General features: G+C 46.1%; 1 protein-coding gene across 2 annotated transcripts in view; it reads left to right on the forward strand.

The window, feature by feature from the left end:
• Nucleotides 1–23,058, forward strand: part of LOC120991759 (deoxycytidylate deaminase-like) — a 40,685-nt gene that overhangs the window by 15,405 nt on the left and 2,222 nt on the right. For both annotated transcript variants that reach the window (XM_040420534.1, XM_040420535.1), the window contains exons 4-5: nt 10,048–10,164; nt 14,405–14,501. In XM_040420534.1, coding sequence (XP_040276468.1) covers nt 10,048–10,164; nt 14,405–14,501 — 214 coding nt within the window. The remainder of the gene's footprint in view (nt 1–10,047; nt 10,165–14,404; nt 14,502–23,058) is intronic.

Here is a 23,058-nt window from a genome sequence, read left to right on the forward strand (position 1 = left end):
CTAATACAACTCATGGCCCTAACAGATCCATGGATTCTTCTCTTGCGCAGGAATATGTTGTCTCGGGGGGGTGGGGGGGGGGGGGCAGTTCTTCGTCCAGGTCCTCATGAATTCTGTCTGACAGCATGGATCCTAAAAGCGCAATCTTAAAACGCTTTATCTAGAAGATATTGCAGATCTCTACCTCTGAAAGCCATCAGAAAAAAAAAAAAAACTTCAGCCATTTATCTTTTTAAAAGGGTATTCAAGTTATCCTCTGTACACAGGATAAGGGGGTAACTATCATAATGGTGGAGGTCCTACTGCTGGGGCCCTGTACCTTGTGGAGTCCCCCTGAAATGGACGGAGCAGTTGGTCAGAAATGTGCTGTGTAGCTCTGTATTCAGTGCACCTATAGAAATGAATGAAGCTATGGTGCACATTTCAGACTAGCCGCTGAGTCCATTTCAGGGGGCTCCACAGGGTACAGGCCCTGTTCTCATGATCAGTGAGAGTCCCAGCGGTATGACCCTCACCGATCTGATAGTTTTGCCCTATCCTTTTGGATAGGAGATAGGTTGTTATAACCAGAATACTCCTTTTTTAAATGGGTTGTCTCACTTCAGCAAATGGCATTTATCATGTAAACAAAGGAAATCCAAAGCACTTAAAGTATTGTGGCTGTGTATATTGCCTCCTTTGCTGGCTTGATTTTGTCTTTACCCACTTGTTTCCAGTGCTTACGAGTGACAATATAAGAAAAGATGCCGGCCTCTCTGGTGTAGTGCTTTTTCCTATAGAGTGTGTGTATATATAATGTGATGAAAAGATTAATCAAGCAAAGGAGGCAACATGGGCAATCACAATACGTTAGTAAGTGCCTTGTATTAACTTTGTCTATGTGATAAATGCCATTTCTGACGTGAGAGAACCACTTTAAAGGGATTCTGTCAACTCGTTTTCCATTATAGAGCTGCGGACGTGTATGGCTAGATCGCCGCTAGCATGTCCGCAATATACCGGTCCTATAGGGCTGTGTCCTTTTTTTTTTTTTTTTTTATTTTGTTTAAAAAATGATTTTAGAGATATGTAAATAAGCCTTGTAGGGTGCCAAAGGAGCTGTACTAACCTTCCTGGTGCCCAGCCACACCCGCCTGTGAAGGAGCCCAGCACCGCCTGCGTCCTCCGAATCTCCTCCTTTCTTCACAGTTAGATTGCCGGCACTGCACATGCGCGAGATTACAGCAATCTAACTGTGAAGAAAAAAGGAGATTCGGAGGACGCAGGCGGTGCTGGGCTCCTTCACAGGCGGGTGTGGCTGGGCACCAGGAAGGTTAGTACAGCTCCTTGGGCACCCTACAAGGCTTATTTACATATCTCTAAAATCATTTTTTAAACACAATAAAATGACACAGCCCTATAGGACAGGTATATTGCTGTGCATGTCCGCATCTCTATAACCGAAAACGAGGTGACAAAATCCCTTTAAGTTATGGAAACCTTTCTGTTTCTGGGCTGGAGACACAAGCTGTCGTTCGACGGTGCCTGCGTTAACGACACAATCAGCCAGTGTTTTTGCTTTTCATCGGGTGATCGGCAGCACATTTTACATGGCCAAATTATTGGGAACGATCGTTCGCAGGATTCTCAGCCAAGGTCTTGGCTCTTATTGCTTGTTTTTTTGAAGATCGGAAATGGATCGAGATTTGATAGCTGCCTCCAGATTTATTCCCTATATTCTCCCTTGCGTTCTTCAGTAAGATCTAAATACTGCCCTGAACGATTTAACTACGGGTCTTTTTACACGTCCGTAAGTGTTTTGCGGATCCGCAAAACACTGACACCAGCAATGAGCGTTCCACAATTTGCAGACTGCACATCGCCGGAACTATAATAGAAATTGCCTTTTCTTGTCCGCAGTTGCGGACAAGAATAGGACTTGTTCTATTTATTTATTTTTCTGCAGCTGCGGACCGAAAGATCGGGGCTGCACTTCCAGAACACTGTGTGCTGTCCTCCATCTCTTCCAGCCCCATAGAGAATGAATGTGTTATGTTGATCGGATGCGGACCCATTCTATGGATGTCTGAATGGAGCCTAAGGGGTTTAGGAAAAATCCTCCTTAGCCCTCATGCACACAACCGTATTTTGTGTCTGTTCCGTTTTTTTTTGCGGATAGGATGTGGACCAATTCATTTCAATGGATCCGCAAATAACGCGGACAGCACACCATGTGCTGTCCGCATCAGTATGTCCGTTCCTCAGCAAAAAAAATTGTGCATGTCCTATACGGAATGCCATACGGAACGTCATCTGTTTGCGTTTTGTGGTCCGCAAAAAAAAAAATACGGTTGTGTGCATATAGCCTTATCCAGTTTTTAGTCAAAAGCAAGGGGGAAAATTATCAAAAGCCCCCATTGCTAGATGATTATAAGCTTCTTTAGACCAATTTTCTAGGGCATCCCCTTGGCCAGAAGGTCTCATAAGAAGTTGCCCTTTAAGTTATTTATTTTATTCACTTTTTATATAGAGCTGACAAGCATTTTTATTGCTTGCTGTCTCCACTGGCACTCGCAGTCTAAATTCCCTATCAGTATGTCTTTGTAAACTGGAGTACCTAGAAGAAACACGGGGAGAACATACAAACTCCATGTGGGGCACCAGTGCTAACCACTGAGGCAGTATGCTATTAGTTCTCCTTGTGGTGCAGTCACGGGGATGAAATGTTCATTGTGTGGTCTAGTATGCTAAGAAAAGCACGGAGAGGTTTTGGGAGGGGACAAGTTTAATCTCTGTTCCTGCCCCTACAGTGGTTAAGGCTCAACCTCCTTGTGGTGCCTAGTGTTGAGTGCATTGAGCTCCGAAGATCAGAAGTCGATTCGTTCAAACACTTCGGTTTTAGGGTCCATTCACACGTCCGCAACTTTGTGGAACGGGTGCGGACCCATTCATTTTCAATAGGGCCGCAAAAGTTGCGGACAGCACACTGTGTGCTGTCCACACTTCCGTTCCGCGGCCCTGCAAAAAAATAGAACTTGTCCCATTCTTGTCTGCTGCCACAGACAAGAAAAGGCATTTCTATTATAGTGCCGGCCGTGTGCAGTCCGCAAAATGGAACGCACATGGCCGATGTCCGTGTTTTGCGGATCCGCAATTTGCATACCGCAAAACAGTTGTGGACGTGTGACTTTGTGAACGTTGTGACCCTTAACGTTGTCTGAGACCTGTCTCTGTACAGCATTAGGCCTCATGCGCACTTGAATGGGTCCGCTATCTGGTGGTGCGGAACAGAGGCATAGAACCCCACAGAAGCACTACAGAGTGCTTCTGTGGGGTTCCTGTCCGTGCCTCCGCACTGCAAAACAAACTTTTTTTTTTTTTTTTTTTTTTGGGTGTGGACGGATTATTATTATTCAGTGGGTCTGGATCTGGCGCGGCAGCTGCATTGGGGACTGCAAAATGCGGTACCCAATGCATGCAACTAGGGCTGCAGTAAACTATTTTAGTGCCCAAGTGCATCAGTTCACTCCAGTGCCATCAGCTCTGCCCTGCCGCCCCAGTGCCTCCTGACACCCGGAGTGCACAGCGTCATTGGTTGCAAGCACTTCACTCCCGCTCCGTGGTCACGTGACACAAACTAAGCTTCGATGCAATTTTGCATCGAGTATTTTTTATTTTTTTTTGTGTAGAATTACTCGATTTAAAAGAGTATTCATTGCAGCTCTACATGCAGCTCTCTGCAAATACTGTGTGTATGAGGCCTGGTTAGTCCTAATAACCCAGGCATACTATCTACTAGGATTGATCCTGCTGATTTAAAATACCCGTCTTTTAAAAATCTGTTGCAATGTTCAGGAACAGACTTATTATTTTATGCAATGCAGTGCACTGAGGCTCCCATTTGCATAAACCATAAAATTGGAACTATTCTTAAGGCAATTCTGTTTCAATGAATCCACCATCATGGCACCTTTTTGTTGAGCAAATTGAGCTTCGGATCAGAGATCTGAAGTCAATTCGTTCAAACAATTCAATTTTAATGCTCCGCATACAGCATTAAAATGTACTGCCCCCGTGTAGGCAAAATTCGCCCGAAGTCGTGCGAGAATTCGGTGAAATAATTTGGTAATCACATCTGCGTCTTTAAAAACATTTTTTTAAAGTGGCAATCTGAAGTGGGCTTCAGTACCGAGGTACCAGCCAGTACCATACCTGACTACGGATTGCCATTTTAAAATGCTTTTTAAAGGCGCACATGTGATTACAGAATTAATTCACCGCAACATGGCTAAGTCCTAATCTTTTTAGTTTTGTTTTTTTCCTTTTACTATACCGGTATATCCTAAAATCTTGACTATATTGTGTGAAATGAGAAATTCTTGCTCTTTTAAGAAGCTGTAATCATTTATTCTGCCCAAAAATTGCTGAAATGGAATTTGCTCTAGTAAAAATCAGCTTGGATGTGGTGAGCTAATATTTCTCCCGGAACCCAGCTGTGGCATCTATGAATGTGCTATCCAGGTGGAATGGGTATTGTGGCTTCAGTATATATATTATATTCAGCTGGATCAACACAGCCTTGTATTAGCAAGGGTGTACCTCCTTAATATATATATACAGTGGGGGAAATAATTATTTGACCCCTCACTGATTTTGTAAGTTTGTCCAATGACAAAGAAATGAAAAGTCTCAGAACAGTATCATTTCAATGGTAGGTTTATTGTAACAGTGGCAGATAGCACATCAAAAGGAAAATCGAAAAAATAACTTTAAATAAAAGATAGCAACTGATTTGCATTTCATTGAGTGAAATAAGTATTTGAACCCTCTAACAAAAAAAGACTTAATACTTGGTGGAAAAACCCTTGTTTGCAAGCACAGAGGTCAAACGTTTCTTGTAATTGATGACCAAGTTTGCGCACATTTTAGGAGGAATGTTGGTCCACTCCTCTTTGCAGATCATCTCTAAATCCCTAAGGTTTCGAGGCAGTCTCTGTGCAACTCTGAGCTTGAGCTCCCTCCATAGGTTTTCGATTGGATTAAGGTCCGGAGACTGACTAGGCCACTCCATGACCTTAATGTGCTTCTTCTTGAGCCACTCCTTTGTTGCCTTTGCTGTATGTTTTGGGTCATTGTCGTGCTGGAACACCCATCCACGACCCATTTTCAGTTTCCTGGCAGAGGGAAGGAGGTTGTCGCTCAGGATTTCACGATACATGGCTCCGTCCATTTTCCCGTTTATGCGAATAAGTTGTCCTGTGCCCTTAGCAGAAAAACACCCCCAAAGCAAAATGTTTCCACCCCCATGCTTGACGGTGGGGACGGTGTTTTGGGGGTCATAGGCAGCATTTTTCTTCCTCCAAACACAGCGAGTTGAGTTAATGCCAAAGAGCTCTATTTTGGTCTCATCAGACCACAGCACCTTCTCCCAGTCACTCTCTGAATCATTCAGGTGTTCATTGGCAAACTTCAGACGGGCCTGCACATGTGCCTTCCTGAGCAGGGGGACCTTGCGAGCCCTGCAGGATTTTAATCCATTGCGGTGTAATGTGTTTCCAATGGTTTTCTTGGTGACTGTGGTCCCTGCTAATTTGAGGTCATTAACTAACTCCTCCCGTGTAGTTCTAGGATGCTTTTTCACCTTTCTCAGAACCATTGACACCCCACGAGGTGAGATCTTGCGTGGAGCCCCAGAGCGAGGTCGATTGATGGTCATTTTGTGCTCCTTCCATTTTCGAACAATCGCACCAACAGTTGTCACCTTCTCTCCCAGCTTCTTGCTAATGGTTTTGTAGCCCATTCCAGCCTTGTGCAGGTCTACAATTTTGTCTCTGACATCCTTGGACAGCTCTTTGGTCTTTCCCATGTTGGAGAGTTTGGAGTCTGCTTGATTGATTGATTCTGTGGACAGGTGTCTTTTATACAGGTGACTAGTTAAGACAGGTGTCCTTAATGAGGGTGACTAATTGAGTAGAAGTGTCTAACCACTCTGTGGGAGCCAGAACTCTTAATGGTTGGTAGGGGTTCAAATACTTATTTCACTCAATGAAATGCAAATCAGTTGCTATCTTTTATTTAAAGTTATTTTTTCGATTTTCCTTTTGATGTGCTATCTGCCACTGTTACAATAAACCTACCATTGAAATGATACTGTTCTGAGACTTTTCATTTCTTTGTCATTGGACAAACTTACAAAATCAGTGAGGGGTCAAATAATTATTTCCCCCACTGTATATATATACCAACAAAAGAGAACCGGTACTATATGATACCCAATAAAATTAATTCTCTATTATGACATAAAAAGGAGCATTAGCGAAACATGCGTCGAGGACTACGCCAGACAGAGACAGCCCACACACACACTGCTGGATATCGGGTAAGAAGGAGATTCTGACCGCTTCAATGCACACATTGTAGCATCATTGTGATGCGCAGAATTGCTTATACTGCACAGGTCAGACCATATGGATGTCATCTATGCCCTTGGCATATCCATGCCAGATGTATTTATAGCTAGAGGCAGCTTTTATATTATATGCTGGTCTAGATACACTATACACAGTACTCCCACACAGAGATTGTGGGCTCAGCAGTGATTTATTACCAGTTGGTAGTGGTGTTATTGTGGACTGCCCCTGTAGGCACTCTGTATGGTCTCTACAAATATGTATTTGTCTGTATGTTTTTATGTCATAATAAAGAATTAATTTTATTGGGTATCATATAGTACCGGTTCTCTTTTGTTAGTAAGTATATATATATATATATATATATATATATTATGTCTGGGAAAAAAAACGGAATGTGTTCCGTATGCATTCCGTTTCCGTATTTCCGTTGTTCCGTTGAAAGATAGAACATGTCCTATATTTGGCCGCAAATCACGTTCCGTGGCTCCATTAAAGTCAATGGGTCTGCAAAAAAAACGGCACACATACGGAAATGCATCCGTTTCCGTTCCGTTTTTTCTGAACCATCTATTGAAAATGTTATGGCCAGCCCAATTTTTTCAATGTAATTACTGTATACTGTATATGCCATACGGAAAAACGGAACGGAAACACAACGGATCCGTTAAAAACGGAACGCAAAACACTGAAATGGACATACTGTAGTGTGAAAGAGGCCTAAAGGCAATCTTTCGTTAGAATTGTATGTGAGGGGAGAATGTGGTGCACTGTTGTCATTATTACAGGTTCGAAAGATGCACTTTGATCGTTTTTCCCTGTCTAGAATAGCAATGGTCTACTTACAATCATGCCTTTTTTCCATTTGGCCATTCAGTGTGTAGCCTGTAATGAGACTTTGTTTTTTTTTTACCTGTACCTAGTGATGTTCCTTGACAGGGAGCCAGAACTGGCATAGCAGTCAGTGATTTGGGTAGAATAAAGCAACATGCTGCTCTAAACAGTAACAAAGCTTGCAGAGTACAGATGCCACCTAAAACAATGGACAGTGGCTGACACTGCTGTCCAAATGTAGCTCTTTCAGTGAAACCACACATAAGCCGGCATCCTATATCTCCACACAGGGCTCCAATTGTGTTCAGGAGAAAGATCAAAATCTCACTTGATTGATCATGAATTTCACAGAGGACTTCATGGATGAATCCTGCAAAATGGAACATTTAAAATTCAGTACACTAGTGAGGGATCCCGGCTGGTGGGCTTGCCTACAATGGTTTGCAGTCAACCTGACAGCCAAACAGGAGTGAGGATATCATATAAGTGTATCAGGTTGTATTCTAGGGCTGATGTACAGATGCCATTGTGAGCTCAGCCACTGAAGCAATAGGACGTTTCTCCCATGTCTGACATATCAGTTTTTTATTTATTTTTAATGATTTAACTGGGGCTGACATAGTAACCCCTTTACAGGGAGAATACAGCCCCCGAGAGAGGTTGTACATCAGTATAAACCTCAATGCAGAGCTGATTTGGATTTGCTTAGACCCAGCAACTTGCGCAGTCACTCGGCTCCTGGGACCGAAGCAGAATGCATGATGCAGCTTCACTGATCAGTATACACCGTGCACATTAAAGAGGACCTTTCACCTGAAAATGAAAGTTAAACTAAAGATATAGCCTTACTTACATGCCCCCGGTATTGCTTATTCAGTCATTCATTTTTCAATCAGTGCCCCCGTTTGTCCGCGCTGCCCCCCAGAATATTTGCCGCCTTGAATGTTAATGAGCCATTCGGCATAACTGGGCGGGCCTTCAAAAGTTCTCCCGGGCGTGTCATTCTTCTCCCTGGCACAGAGCGCATCTAATCAGCGCGCTCCGCTCTTAGCCAGAGAGAAGACGCTCCAGTTCTCGTGAGATGGATGAAATTGCTCCAGTTCTAGCGAATCCCGCGAGAGCTGGAGCGTCTTCTCCCTGGCTAAGAGCGGAGCGCGCTGATTGGATGCGCTCCATGCCAGGGAGAAGAATGACACGCCCGGGAGAACTTTTGATGGCCCGCCCAGTTGAGCCGAACGGCTCATTAGCATAAAAGGTGGCAAATATTCTGGGGGGCAGCGCGGACAAACGGGGGCACTGATTGAAAAATAAATGACTGAATAAGCAATACCGGGGGCATGTAAGTAAGGCTATATCTTTAGTTTAACTTACATGCCCCCGGTATTGCTTATTCAGTCATTCATTTTTCAATCAGTGCCCCCGTTTGTCCGCGCTGCCCCCCAGAATATTTGCCACCTTTTATGCTAATGAGCCGTTCGGCTCAACTGGGCGGGCCATCAAAAGTTCTCCCGGGCGTGTCATTCTTCTCCCTGGCATGGAGCGCATCCAATCAGCGCGCTCCGCTCTTAGCCAGGGAGAAGACGCTCCAGTTCTCGCGGGATTCGCGAGAACTGGAGCAATTTCATCCATCTCACGAGAACTGGAGCGTCTTCTCTCTGGCTAAGAGCGGAGCGCGCTGATTGGATGCGCTCTGTGCCAGGGAGAAGAATGACACGCCCGGGAGAACTTTTGAAGGCCCGCCCAGTTATGCCGAATGGCTCATTAACATTCAAGGCGGCAAATATTCCGGGGGGCAGCGCGGACAAACGGGGACACTGATTGAAAAATTAATTACTGACTGAATAAGCAATACTGGGGGCATGTAAGTAAGGCTATATCTTTAGTTTAACTTTCATTTTTAGGTGAAAGGTCCTCTTTAAGCACTGTGTATGTAGCAATCGGGAAGGTAAAGATGGTAAAAACAAAAGACTTTCCTTCTCTATGGGGAGCCCTGCAGTCACTGACTCGCTGCATGCTAATTGTGCAGCTGTGGTCTCTGAGGTCAGCAAGTGGTTAACTTTTATAAAAAAAAATTATACACACACTATACCCTGGGTGTTCTATCCTTGAATTACTTTATTATCTTCAGAATTTTCTGTTAGGACGCATGTATCTACACCTTTTCTCATGACAGCGACGTGTTATGCTGCTTGTCATATGACGCTTCACTGAGAGATCACGTGAGTCGTTTACAGTGACGTCACGGACATGCGCAGCTGCAGTTCCGGGACGCCGTATCCATGCGGTGCAACTCGCAACAGTGTATCCTCCCACCATTGAGCATGCCTGACTCAACGCTCGGTCCTGTTATCTTTACACATGTACAGGTGATAATGATTCACTGTTGATTGTCACTTTTGCAATTTACTGTAATATTAATGAATATGTATACCTGGAAGCTTTGCATATACTAATCACGGCTTTGACTTTAGTTATCTTCCGGGCTTGTCACTTTTATTTTTATGACCTGTATCAGACACTCAGTTTTTTTGTATGTTTTGTCAATTGTCACTTATGTATGTTAATCGATTATGACTGCATCAATGCTGTATTGCTTGAGAATGGTCCCAGTAAGCGGACCGAAACGTCGCATAGGTGAATAAAGGATTCCACTTTTTCCTCACCAAACGGATGTGCCGCGGTGTCTTTAATTTTCTATAGAGATAGATATAGAATATATATATATATATATATATTTAGATTGATATAGATTTTTTTTTTTTTTTTTTTTTTATTATTCCATCTGGTCTACTTAACTGTATAGTAACTTTCTTTCCCTCTTAAGTTTGTCATGCAGAACTGAATGCCATTATGAACAAAAACTCTGCTGATGTCAAAGGCTGTACCATGTACGTAGCTCTATTTCCATGTAATGAATGCGCTAAGCTCATCATTCAGGCAGGTAAGTGATTTTGTTTATTTATTTTTATTATATTCTACATAGCATTCTGATTTATAGATTACTTGAGAAGAGACATGATCCATGCCATAATAGTATAGGTTAGGCAGGAGTTTGCAGAAAACGTGTGCCATGATTGACTAGACACTTCCGCTGTGCCCATTAGAACAGGATGGAGCCATAACACAGGGGAATGCTGGCGGTACGTGTCCGCTCTTCCCTCTCCCGTTAGTCACGGCTGCAGGAGTACTTTTCTATGTTCATTTCCGCTCTCTGCAGTCCCTGCCTTTTCCCAGCCTTCTTGGCAATGTCCTCAGGAATGGCCCTAAGTTGAATCCATTCATTGTCAGTGGGAACACACTTGGATGTGCTACACACAGCTGCTGCTCTCCGCTAACTAAAGCCATTGGAAAATCCTCCCCTCTCTGAAGCTTAACCCTTATATGCAGTCACACGCGGCAGATTTTTATTTCTTTATTTTGCAGAAATTTCTGCTACTGAAAATGTGTTCCTTTTCTTCTGGGTTGTTTTGGTGGCAAGTACGTTGAATATTTTCTATTCATCAGAGTGAAAAATTTCTGTAACAAAATTGGCGCACCTGAGTGCAATGTTATCCTAAAGGGAAACGCAAATGGGAATTGCCTCTTTGATCACTGTGATGCAGTGTAGACACATACCTTGTTAACAAAGCAGGTGGTGGATCAGAGCATTGCAGGATGCACAGATTTCCTTACTTCACTGCCCGCTCGACCAGTACAGCTAGTTTGAGAAAACAGTATGCAGAGCCCCAGAAGTGCGGTTTGTGGGCCGCTGAAAGTGCCCCTTGGCTTATGCTGTAAAGAGCTTGCTACTCTGTACAGTGACGTTTTGTTAGTCTCCTGACACAATGCTGGTGCCTCTCTAATCTGAGCTGCAACTGGGACCTAGGATCAGTACAATACTAATGCAGTGCCACCACAGGACGATTAATGCATTACACATTGAACGCAGTAATACTCACGAGCAGCTACTCCCTGCCATTGACATACTTTTTTGTAAAAAATAAACTTTAAAAATGGATTAAGCAGCCGTACTAGTCAAGGAAAAAAAGTGTCTTAAAGGGGTTATCTGAGAGTTTGCATAAGTGCAGAGACTTGCAGAATAAAGACGGCATGGCTCACCCGCTAAAGGTCTCTCCACTTGTAATGCAAACACCTGCCCGCAGCGACCAGACATAATTCTGATAATTTCATCCCTCAGATGCTGCAGCAGTTAGGCTGGGTTCACACTTGAGCGTTTTACAGCGCGTTCAAACGCGCTGTAAAACGCTCAACACATGAAAACCAATGCTTCCCTATGGCCCTGGTTCTCACTTGAGCGTTTTACAGCGCGTTTGAGCTTCTTTGGGGCGTTCTGTCGCGCGTTTGCAGCCATAGGACACTGCTGTTAATCACACAAACGCGGGTAATACGCGCGTTGACTATGGACAAAAACGCGCGTTAAACGTGCATATCAAATATGCTCAGGTCTGAACCCAGCCTTAAATTGTGGGATCCCAATTGGTTGTTATGGCAGACTTGTGGGTCTCCCAGGCCTGCAATTGTTTTCTTTCTATTAAAGCAGGGCTTTATAGGAAGACCTCACAAGCTTTATTGACAGTAATAATAATAATAAATGATTTCCTTCTATAGTATAAATAATCTAACAACTGCATGTTCAACTTTCCTAGGGGGACTAAAAAAACTTTTTTTTTTTTTCATTATATATGTAAAACTCCTTTTTCCAAATGTACTTAAACATAATTGGTATTACCATGTCTGATCTATTTAAATGTATGTATCCTGCAAAGTGAATGCCAGAACTGGGAAAAAGTGGGCAAATTGTCTTTTTAAAAAAAAAAAAAAAAAATGGAATAATAAGTATGTACCAGTAAAAACTACAGCCCTGAAAAAATCAAGTTCTCACATAGCTCTGCAGATGGCTCAGATCAAATATTGGTGAGCTGTTGCACCAACGCCCAAGGTGGTGGATAAGAAGGAGATGGGGTAGCTTCAAAAACGGCTTGTTTAAGCAGGGAGTATTTATATCCTCAGTTCCGCCACTAGGATGGATACCGAATAGTCCAGAAAATTGCTTAAGTGTGTAGAGTACATAGAGGTGCATCTCAATGGATCATAATATAATCAGTGAATTTATTTAAGTAATTCAATTCAAAAAGTGAAACTCGTGTATTAAAGGGAGTCTGTCAGCACATTTACCCTTTTTAACAGTTCCCATAGCGCTGTAGCCGCAACACAGATGATTAAAACGGTACCTTTTTATATGCTTTTGTGGACTTGTAAAACTGCCAAAAACGAACTTTGATGCGTATGTAAATGAGGACTCGCAAGTGCCCAGGGGCGGTGTCCACAGTGTTGGTGCCCAGGCAGTTTTGCCTCTTCGGCTTTTATCCCCGCCCAGCCTCTTCCACTGCCCGCCCATCTGTTTTCTCTCCCCCCTCAGCGAGATCCTGCGTGCTGACTTCCTTGGCCGGGGCATGCGCCCTGCGATGCCCATTACTGGCACGGCATCGTAGTAGCTCATGCGCAGGCTAACGGATCAAAGGGATAAATGTACCTCTGTTGGCTCTGTCTGCAGTGACAGCTGCTCGCTCGGCTTTCCTCCTTCTCCTGCGCAGATGGACTGCCTCCTTTCTGCAGAGGAGAACGCTGAGCGTACCGAGAGCAGTGCACTCATTGTTCGAGGATACTAGACTACGCAATAGCGAAGCCTAGTATCGGGGGAAAAAAGGCAAATCCTGGTACCGAGGTCGATACCAGGCAAAAGTATCGAAAATTTGATACCCGAAACAACCCTAACCTGAACCTTGTACGCGGAACTTGAAAACAGAAGTTCGCTCATCCCTAGTCAGCAGTCTTCCCCATGATTGTGTGGCATCCTGAAGCAGCCATTTAACCCCCTTAGTGACCACCCATATAAGTTATGGGTCATGGGAAGCGGCAATGCAAAATCCTTTATTGCAAAGAAAGCTGTAAAGCTTAAAATATATATATATATATATATATATATATATATATATATATATAGTATTTGGTATCACTGTAATCGTACTGACCCAGAGGATAAAGATATGTTATTTATACCGGAAAATGAACGCCGTTAAATTTATAACGTAAAAATGCAGTGGCAGTATTTTTATTCCCCCCCCCCATCTCCCTCCAAGAAAGAGTTAATAAGTTAATCAAAGTTATATGTACCCCAAAATGGCTCCATAAAAACAAGCCCTCGTAAAGCTATATAGATGGAAAAATAAAGTTATAGCTCTTGGAAAGCGATGATGAAAAAGAAGAAAAACACTTGGTCCTAAAAGGCCAAACAGGCGTGGTCACTAAGGGGTTAAAGGCTTAGCAAAGCTTTGCAGGTGTTTTGTGTTGATTAGAATGTGACACCATGAGTCTACAATATTGATCTTTCACAATGTTCTAATTTTTTGAGGTACTGACATCTCGGTGTTAATTGGTTGTAAACCACAATCTTCAACATTAAAAGAAATAAGCACTTGATATAGATCACTCTTTATGAAATGAATCTGAGTTTCACTTTTTTGAATTACTGAGAAAAAATAAAGTGAGAGAACCACTAAATCATACACCCACATTAAATGGTGCCATTAAAGGGGTTGTCTCACTTCAGCAAATAGCATTTATCATCATGTAGAGAAAGTTAATACAAGGCACTTACTAATATGTTATCCATATTGCCTCCTTTGCTGGCTGGATTCATTTTTCCATCACATTATACACTTCTTGTTTCCATGGTTACAGACCACCCTGCAATCAGTCAGTGGTGGTCATGCTTATTTTTTATATTTTTTTTTTATATTGTACAAGCACGACCACCACTGGATTGCAGGGTGGTTGTAACCATGGAAACGAGCAGTGTATAATGTGGTGGAAAAATGAGTCCAGCAAACAAAGGATAATAATTAGTAAGGGGCTTGTATTAACTTTCTCTACATGATAAATGCCACTGGCTGAAGTGAGAACCACTTTAAAGAGGCACAAAAAGCCCTCATAAGACTACATGTAAAGTCAAGTTTCACTATGTGAAAACTGGGAGATTAAAAAAAATTGTGTACAGCAGGAAGGTGTTAAGCCCCTTTTAGTTACTGGTTTGTTTTAAGTGATAAATGTACTGATGTTCTTTAGGTTTCTTGTCTCCTGAAATGCATGGAGATATATATAATATATATATTTTTTTATAGGTATTAAAGATGTGATATACATGTCAGATAAGTATCATGACACTCCAGAAATGAAAGCTTCAAGACACCTGTTTGATCTTGCTGGGATCAAATGCACGTAAGACCAAAATGTTTTTCTATACTTTTTACTATGGTATGAAACAGAGAGGAAATGCACCAACAAGAAATGCTACTGACTATACTGGGAAGTCCTAAATGCAGGTATTAAAAGCTGAGACTTTCGCCAATATGTTCCAGTCAGGAAAATATCGGAGCCCATCACTGCACCACGTCACTCAGCACGGCAGAGGGTCCTAGCCGCTGCTCTAACTATGGTGTGAACACGGTCTGGGGGTGATATAATTCAGCTCACAGCCAAGCTTCCACACAAAAGCCCAGCATGAATACTGTGGTAGTACTATGGTAACTGAGGTTTGTCAGACTGTATTGCATAGTTGTAAAATTGAAGATTATGCTAGCGTTAGTGTACTTATAATCTTAATTTTAGTAATGACGGGAGGCGAGTATTTTTGCATATAACTCTTTACTTACTCCACATAGCAGTAAAGAAACAGTTAAAACGGTAACCAATCAAAATGCAATAGGAGGTATCGTATGTCCAGCCGTGAAACTCCTCCTCCTCTTTCGTAAGCGACATCAGAAAAAACTGGACAATCATAAGTCAATGTCCCTTAAAACACGAACCACCGAATGAATCCCTTCCCCTGGAGCTGCAAGGTATGAAGGAAGATCCGGAATAAACTTTAACCGGCATCAAGAGGCCCTTTGCACGCACAGAGATCTCCAGGAGACGAAGGCCGATCCACACGAAAAAACCTCCCTGAAGCCGAGCCGTTAACCTCGAGGATTTACACTGAAAAAGAACGTGAAATGGGTTAGGAACCGGTTCTGAACCTGCTTGCAGAAACGACCCACACATAATGACAGCAAATGACACCACCGTTAAAAGAACCATGACTGCTAAACACAATGCATACCAAAACCTCCAACCCGCAAGGGAAGGAACAATATACTTACCCGCGAGTACTCCCCAAGGGTGGGAAAAGAGGTGGGAAAATACTCGCCTCCTGTCATTACTAAAATTAAGATTATAAGTACACTAACGCTAGCATAATCTTCAATTTTACCACATGACAGGAGGCTTCATATTTTTGCATTTTTTAACGCTGATTCACAAGACACATAGCCGCTCCCGCGCTCGGGCGGAAGTAGAACGTCCGGAAGGTAGACTCTCTCGACCAGTCCGCCGAATGAAGGATGTCCGTCAGAGAAGCGCCCGCCGAGAAGGCCGACGAAGCAGCCGCCCCACGAACCGAATGCGCCCCAAAACTGGGGTCCACCCCTGCCAGAGACAGAAGCCACCGTATCCATCTGGCGAGTGTTGTAGTCGAGACGGGAACGTGAGGCCTAACGTAGGACACCAAAAGCTGTCCCGAGGCAGAGACTCGAAGTGCGGACGTGACTTCCACGTACCGACGAAGGGCAGAAACGACACAAAGTTGCGGTTCCGAGGCAAAGAAGGGATAAAAAACTGACGTAGAGTCCGATTTGGTACGTCTAGACACCCGAAAAGTAACTCCCTCCGGAGAGACCGAAAAGGCGTCGACGTCGAAAGCCCGCACGTCCGAAACCCGACGGAAAGAAACGAGGCATAGTAACAGAGTCAACTTGGCCGACAGTTGTCTGAGAGAGAGGTTGTTATTAGTCGGCCAATCTCTCAAACTGTAGAACCACCTCAACATCCCAGAGATGAGAATATTTGGGTCCCGGTGGTCTCTGCAACCGTATACCCCTAAGTAGACGGCAAACCAGTGGATCCCTCCCGACCGGGATCCCCAAAGAGGGAACGTGAGCCGCCGAAATAGCGGAACGCACCACGTTGAGAGAACGATAGGAGCGACCCAAAGAGAATAGATGCGAAAGAAAATTCAGGATGGCTGTCACAGGTGCTGTAAATGGATCGAAGTCCCGTTCACTGCACCAAGAGGACCAGGAATCCCAAGCTGATAGGTAACATCTTCTAGTTCCGGGCGCCCAGGAGTCCCATATGAGGTCTCTAGCCGTCTGCGATAAGTCGCTGGTCTGCCAGGCTCCCCTGAAAGAGCCCAAGCCACCAGAAGGAGACGGTCCTCGAGTACAAGGGGATGCGGATTCCCTTTCGGATCCGAGAGGAGCATCAGGAAAGACGGTAGGAGCAACGGATCGATGTAGGAGAGCGCCAGGAGGTCCAGGAACCACGGTTGACCCCGCCAAAGGGGAGTGACGAGTAGAAGAGAAATGCGTTGATTCCTCAGGTATTGAATTGTCCGCGCTATCATGGTGAAAGGGGGAAAGGCGTACGCTCCCTCTGCTGGCCACTGTTGGAGAAACACGTCCACCGCCAAGCTCTCCGGATCCGGGAGCCAGCTGAAGTAGGCTGGAGTCTGTCTGTTGTTGCGGGAAGCGAACAGATCCAGTCGGAAGGGGCCCCTCCTAAACGAGAGCCGCTGAAAGATCTGAGGATCCAGTCTCCAGTCGCTGCTGTCCCTCCAGTGACGCGAGAACCAGTCTGCCGTCAGATTCGTTTCTCCCGGAAGGTATTCCGCCTTGAGTGAAATATTGCGGGGAAGGCAGAAGTCAAAGATCTCCTTCGTCACCTCCGATAGGAGCCGGGACCGGTCTCTGCCCAGGCGGTTGATATAGCGGACCGCCGAGACGTTGTCCATCCGTAGGAGAATACAGCAGTGCGACCTGTCCTTCGCCAGACTGCGGATAGCGAACGACCCCGCCAGTAGTTCCAGGCAGTTGATGTGGAGAAGACTCTCCTGAGAGGTCCAGGCGCCTCCTGTTGACCTGCCTTCGCCCGTCGCGCCCCAGCCCCAAAGGCTGGCGTCCGATTCCAGAACGACGTCGGGAGAGCTCCCGAAGATGGCTCGGCCGTTCCAAGCCTCCATGCTGTCGAGCCACCATCTGAATTCCTCCCTGACCTCCTCCGTTATCGGGATCGATTGATCGTAGGAAGGATTCCGGTGGAGGAAGGAGGTCTTCAGACGTTGCATCGCCCTGTAGTGGAGTGGTCCCGGGAATATGGCCTGAATGGAAGCGGACAATAGACCTACAATCCGAGCCAGAGTACGGAGTGGGATGGAAGAGCAGCGAATGACTCTGCGTAGTTCCTTCTTGATAGCAGCGATTTTTGTCGCTGGTAAACGTAGCGTGTTGGACCTGGAGTCTATCTCGAAACCCAGGAACTGCACGGTCTGAGTTGGGAATAATTCCGACTTCAGGAAATTCACCACGAAACCCAGTGAGGTCAGGAAGTCTACGGTAAAGCGTGTGTGCTGAGTCAGTCCGGACCTGTCGTCGCAAAACAGAAGCAGGTCGTCCAGGTATATAATGCACCGAATCCCTCGAGTACGAAGATGTGCGACCACAGGCTTCAGCAATTTGGTGAAACACCACGGGGCAGAACTGAGGCCGAAAGGGAGGCACGTGAACTGCCACGGAAGGCCTTGCCACAGGAATCTGAGGAAACGTCGGCAGGTCGTGTGGACAGGTACCGACAAGTACGCGTCCTTGAGGTCCAGTCTCGTGAACCAATCTCCGTCTCGGAGGAGGTCCCTCAGAAGGTGTATCCCCAGGCTCTTGAAGTGCCTGTACCGAACATAGGCGTTGAGCCTTCTTAAATTTATGACTGGCCTGAAGTCCCCGGTCTTCTTCTTTACCAGGAAAATATTGCTGAAAAAGCCCCCCTGATCGTGCGCGGGCTCCACAGCACCTTTGGAGTGGAGCTCTAGTAGCTCATTCTCGATCAACCTGCCGTCCTCTGCGGAGCAGACGAAAGGGTGCGGCTGGATCGACTGGTCCGGGAGGTCCACGAAGTCTATGACGTAGCCCTGCACCGTCTGGAGGATCCATGCGTCCGACGAGATAGCTGCCCAGTTCTGAAAACAAAGGGAAATACGACCTGCTGTATGAGTGGGAAGGGGTACATGCATCACATGACGACTTACCGGTGGAGTTGAAGCGAGCCCTGCCCCGGGCATGTGATCCACGACCTCTGTCGGCTCCTCTGGTGAAGGAGAAAGGCTGTCTATAGCCCGCTTCTGGGTAGAACGGTTGAGGTCTCTGAGTACTGGGGCCAGAAGGCCAGAATCGGCTGGCTGCACGGCCCCTGTGGCGGCCAGCCCTTCCAAAAACACCCCTCTGGGGGTTACCCCGGAAGACCCGATTCATGGAGGTCTGCGCTTTGTTAAGCGACGTAAAGACATTCACATGTCTGTTGAGCTCCTTCAGAAACGCCTCACCGAAGAGTTTGCCCTGTGCCAGTGGCCCTAGTTCTTTGGTGCCCAATTCCACCAATTTTCCGTCCAGACGGAGTAATGCTGCCTTCCTCCTCTCAGAAGAGAGGGCTACGTTGGCGTTGCCCACAAAACGGAAGCACCGTTGTGCCCATTCTCTGTCGTGAGCCCATTCACGAACCATATTAGCGTCGAACTCCTCCGATCGCGCTAAGGCATCATCCGCTAAGTACAAGATGCGGGAAAGTGGGCCGATGGAGTCCAGCAATTTATCTTGTACGCCATGGAATGCCCTCTCAACCCCTTTGCGGGGGTCACGAACACCCCTAGACATAAAGGTGGTCATGATCTGGTCGAACTCCGGAGTCTGCGCCACGAAGTCGGGTAGTGAAGGGCGAGGGCACTCAGAGCGCAAACGGTTGCGTACCGTCTTGTCCATAGGCTTGCGCAGCCATAGATGCATAAACCTTGCGAGGTGATGCGGAGGCGTCCAGTCCCCTGAACGTGGGTGACGAATGTTTCTTGGGTCGAAAAGACGTTGGCCGGAGGGGTCCAGAATGGCTTCCCCATCCTCCAGCGGTGGTGCCGGGTCGTCAGGTAGCTGGACGTTTTCGAGAAAGGTGCCCCCTCGGTCACCGGAGAATGCCCCGTCATCCGAGCCCCATGCGTCCTCCGAGTGTCGGAGTCCGCGGCCTGCCACGAGTCCACTATATTCATGGAGGGAGATAGCTTATCCTCCTCGTCCGAGGAGTAGTGGTGCCCAGGCGAGGGGGCGGGAGGAGTTGGTTTGTCTCGCTTAGCGGGGGCCTTGCCCCTGTCCGGGTTGGCGGACTCCTTCTCGCCTTTCCAGTGGCGTTTTAGTGGCCGAGTGTCGGCACGAGCCTGTGACTCCGAAGCCTCGGAATCGTAGTCCTGGTGCTGGACCTCAGCAAGGTCATTAGGCCCATCAGCCGCCGTCATAATCCTGGAGAAAGCCTTCTCCATCGAGGTAGCAATGGCCTCATTAATCATGGCCTGAAGATGTGCAGCGTTCTGGTCCATTGTCCAACAGCACACTTGGCACAGGGCAGGTTGCCTAGGGGTCGGTGTATATATAGAGACGGTACCAGCAGTACCTATAACCCCAGCAGGGTATATTGGGATTTTTGGCCGCCGGGCAGCACCCAGGGATAGAGGATGTATGACTCGCACACCTCTGCAGCAGCAGCAAGTTAGGGGCGTCACCCCGAAGCGCAGGGAACGAACCCTACAGTGTCGAGGCCTGGACAAATGGCCACTGACCTGGAGACCCCTGCCTGATCGCCTGACAGGCTTATCCGGTCCGAGACAACAGAGCCGAGCGCGGCACAAACGGAGACCAGGCTATCCAAGATGGCAGCCTCAGATCTCGCGATACGAGATCGCGATGGCCGCCGCAGACGCCTGAAGGAGAGGAAATCCCGCGAGCGCCAGTGGAGAACACGGTGAGAGACCGCGAAGTAATGTCAGCAGACGGGGTGAACGTTACCCCAGGGAAAGGAAGGTGAGTGATCCGCCGAGAATGAGCGGCGGACCGAACCGAAAACCCCGCCGAGAAGCGTGCGAGACAATGGTGGGGGGGTGGGGTAGGGTGGGGAGAGGCGGCCAACAGGAACGGGAGACCCTGCCGAGGAAAAAACACTTCACAGGAGAAACAAACCCCCCCCCCCCAAATAGGGTAGTAGACCTTATACACTACAACATAGGTTAGAAGACGAAACCCCAAATGAAAAATACATATCCCATCACACCATAAAGGGAAGAGCTGGAAACTCTGACCTGTCTGCTTGATGGAGCAGTAAAGAAAGAGGAGGAGGAGTTTCACGGCTGGACATACGATACCTCCTATTGCATTTTGATTGGTTACCGTTTTAACTGTTTCTTTACTGCTATGTGGAGTAAGTAAAGAGAGTTATATGCAAAAATATGAAGCCTCCTGTCATGTGGTAAAATTACTGCTGCTGACAGCAGGAGCGCACATAGTTATTGGTTGCTATGACGCTGTGCGCTTCATGCCGCCGCTGCACTACAGTAATACACTCGTATGATCTATACGAGTGTATTACTGTAGTGCAGCGGCGGCATGAAGCGCACGGCGTCATAGCAACCAATAACTCCGTGCGCTCCTGCTGTCAGCAGGATGCCAGGCCGGGATACCACGGACCGCTGACGGCCGTGTGCATTCAGCCTAATCCTGTAAACGCTGAAGGATTAGTCTGGTGACAGGAGGAATATGTAGAGAAATTCTACTTTTTTTCCAAATTTCTCATTTTATTGAAAAGTTTACAATTCAGCACAGTGCAAAATCCAGATTTCTTTTTGACCCCTATTTAAAAATAAATAAATAATAAAAATCCCTAATCTTGCTCACATTCCATTAATTAATGTATATCTCTGATGGAAGGCTATGATATATTCCACTGTGTAGGCATACCACGCTGTATACTTATAGAGATTTTGGAGCCTTGCATTGGGAAATACCCCTGAAGTATACCAATGATGTGTACAAATGAGATACGAATAGACCCTAAGGGGCCTTGTACACAGGCCAGTTTCAGACCAGATTGGGCTGCTGCAAACTGCATGTTAAATGTGCCATCGTTAATATGATCCTTCAGTTCCCATATAGTTTATTCGTTGTCGGCAGCACATTTGTGTCATTGGGGAGTGTGCTGCCGACAATAGTGACCTAAAGACTATGTAAAAAAATGCTTGCTTCAGCTGATGACATTTGCTTGTTTGTTGGCTGATCGCTGCCATGCTTACAGGAGCCCATGATCAGAAATGAGCGTCCTTATGAATTATCTGCCCTTGTCAAAGGGCTTGAACTGAGCTATTTACTGTGTGTTTGATCGTTTATAGAGGAGATACGCAGTGGTGTAACTAGAGTGTTATGGGCCCCAGTGCAAACTTGGATCGTGGCACCCCAACAAAAAAAACAATACATTTTAAATGTTTTGATTTTATTTTTACACTAAGCCCAATGCAAGGCTACACTCACCTAGTCCTAACTAATAAGATCTGGTCCTACCTCATCCAGGGTGTTGGTGTGATGTCCACCGGATCCAGAACAAGGTCCCTGTAGTGATAAAGGAAAAAAATAATAATCACCTAAAGGAAGGGATGGTAACTGCCTCTGTGAAATCACCAGCAGGGGGCGCTGTGCTGGCCTGTAAGACTGAGCCATGCCAATGTATAGCAGGGTAATCTAGGACATTTCCCCTAAGTGCCACCCCACAGTACTAATGCCCACATTGTGGCCCCTCACCGTAATTAAGCCCACCTTGTGGTCCCTTCAAAATAGTTATGCCTAGTTTTGTGCCCCTCACTGTAGAAATGCCCAGATATGTGCCCCATCACAGTAGTTGTCAGATTGTGCCCCCTCACAGTAGATGTGCCCCCCTTTTGCTTCCAGTCTGCAGCTCTTTGGGGAAAAAACAAACGCATACTTGCCCTCTTCCCTGATGCGCTCCTGGCTGTGCTGAAGGCCAATTCCCGGGCCTTCAGCGCTCCTCCCACAGCCAGCAGTGCCATGTGCAGGGGGAGCGCCGGAGGTCAGAAGTAAAGTGAAGCAGGGAGCGGAGACAGCTCCCTGCTTCACTCTGGAGACGAGCCCCCCCCCCCGGCAGTGACGAGAACTGCCGGGTGAGCACATGGGGGGGCCCCCACCACCTCTGCAACCCCCATTGTACATGTTTTAAGAGCGCTCTGATGGGGCCTGGCATTGTCACTGTACTTCATGCTGGGCCCCGTCTGAGCGCTCCCATTACATTTAAGTGCAGTGGGCCCTCTCCCTCTGCCGGTCGTGGTCGTACCCTCTACGACCGATCGTTAAGCCCCTGGGGATACGTAAGAACAGATCAGACAATCAGTTTATTGCATTGAAAAATTATAGCAGTTTCCCTGACAACGAAAGCCAACTTTTTTTTTAATTTTTTTAACACAAGTATACTTAAAGGGGTTCTCCGAGAATTAAGAAAATGTAAATGGTTAAATATTACTTTATTATAAATATATTCCTAAATTCCTATAATTAGTTATAATGGCTCGTTTTGTCTGGGGAGCAATCAGGGGAAACAAAATGGCCGTTGTCCCATTTAGTTCATACAAAACCTGTCCTGATCACACATGAGGACAAGTTAATTTACAACACTGAGGTAAAGAGCTGCCTCATCCTCCTCTCCTACTTGTCGGGGATTATGATCCTGAATACAGATAAGAACTTTAGCTGACTCTGGGGAATTTAGTTCATGGGCAGACATGACTTACAGAGAGGATGTGTAAAGGCAGGTTGTTTACTGTATAGACAGAAAAACAGGGCGCACCATAGGGTAAAAACGTTTGGGAATTTGAAAT

Source organism: Bufo bufo, chromosome 2 (genome assembly GCF_905171765.1).
Source record: "Bufo bufo chromosome 2, aBufBuf1.1, whole genome shotgun sequence".
In the NCBI taxonomy this organism is placed as follows: domain Eukaryota; kingdom Metazoa; phylum Chordata; class Amphibia; order Anura; family Bufonidae; genus Bufo; species Bufo bufo.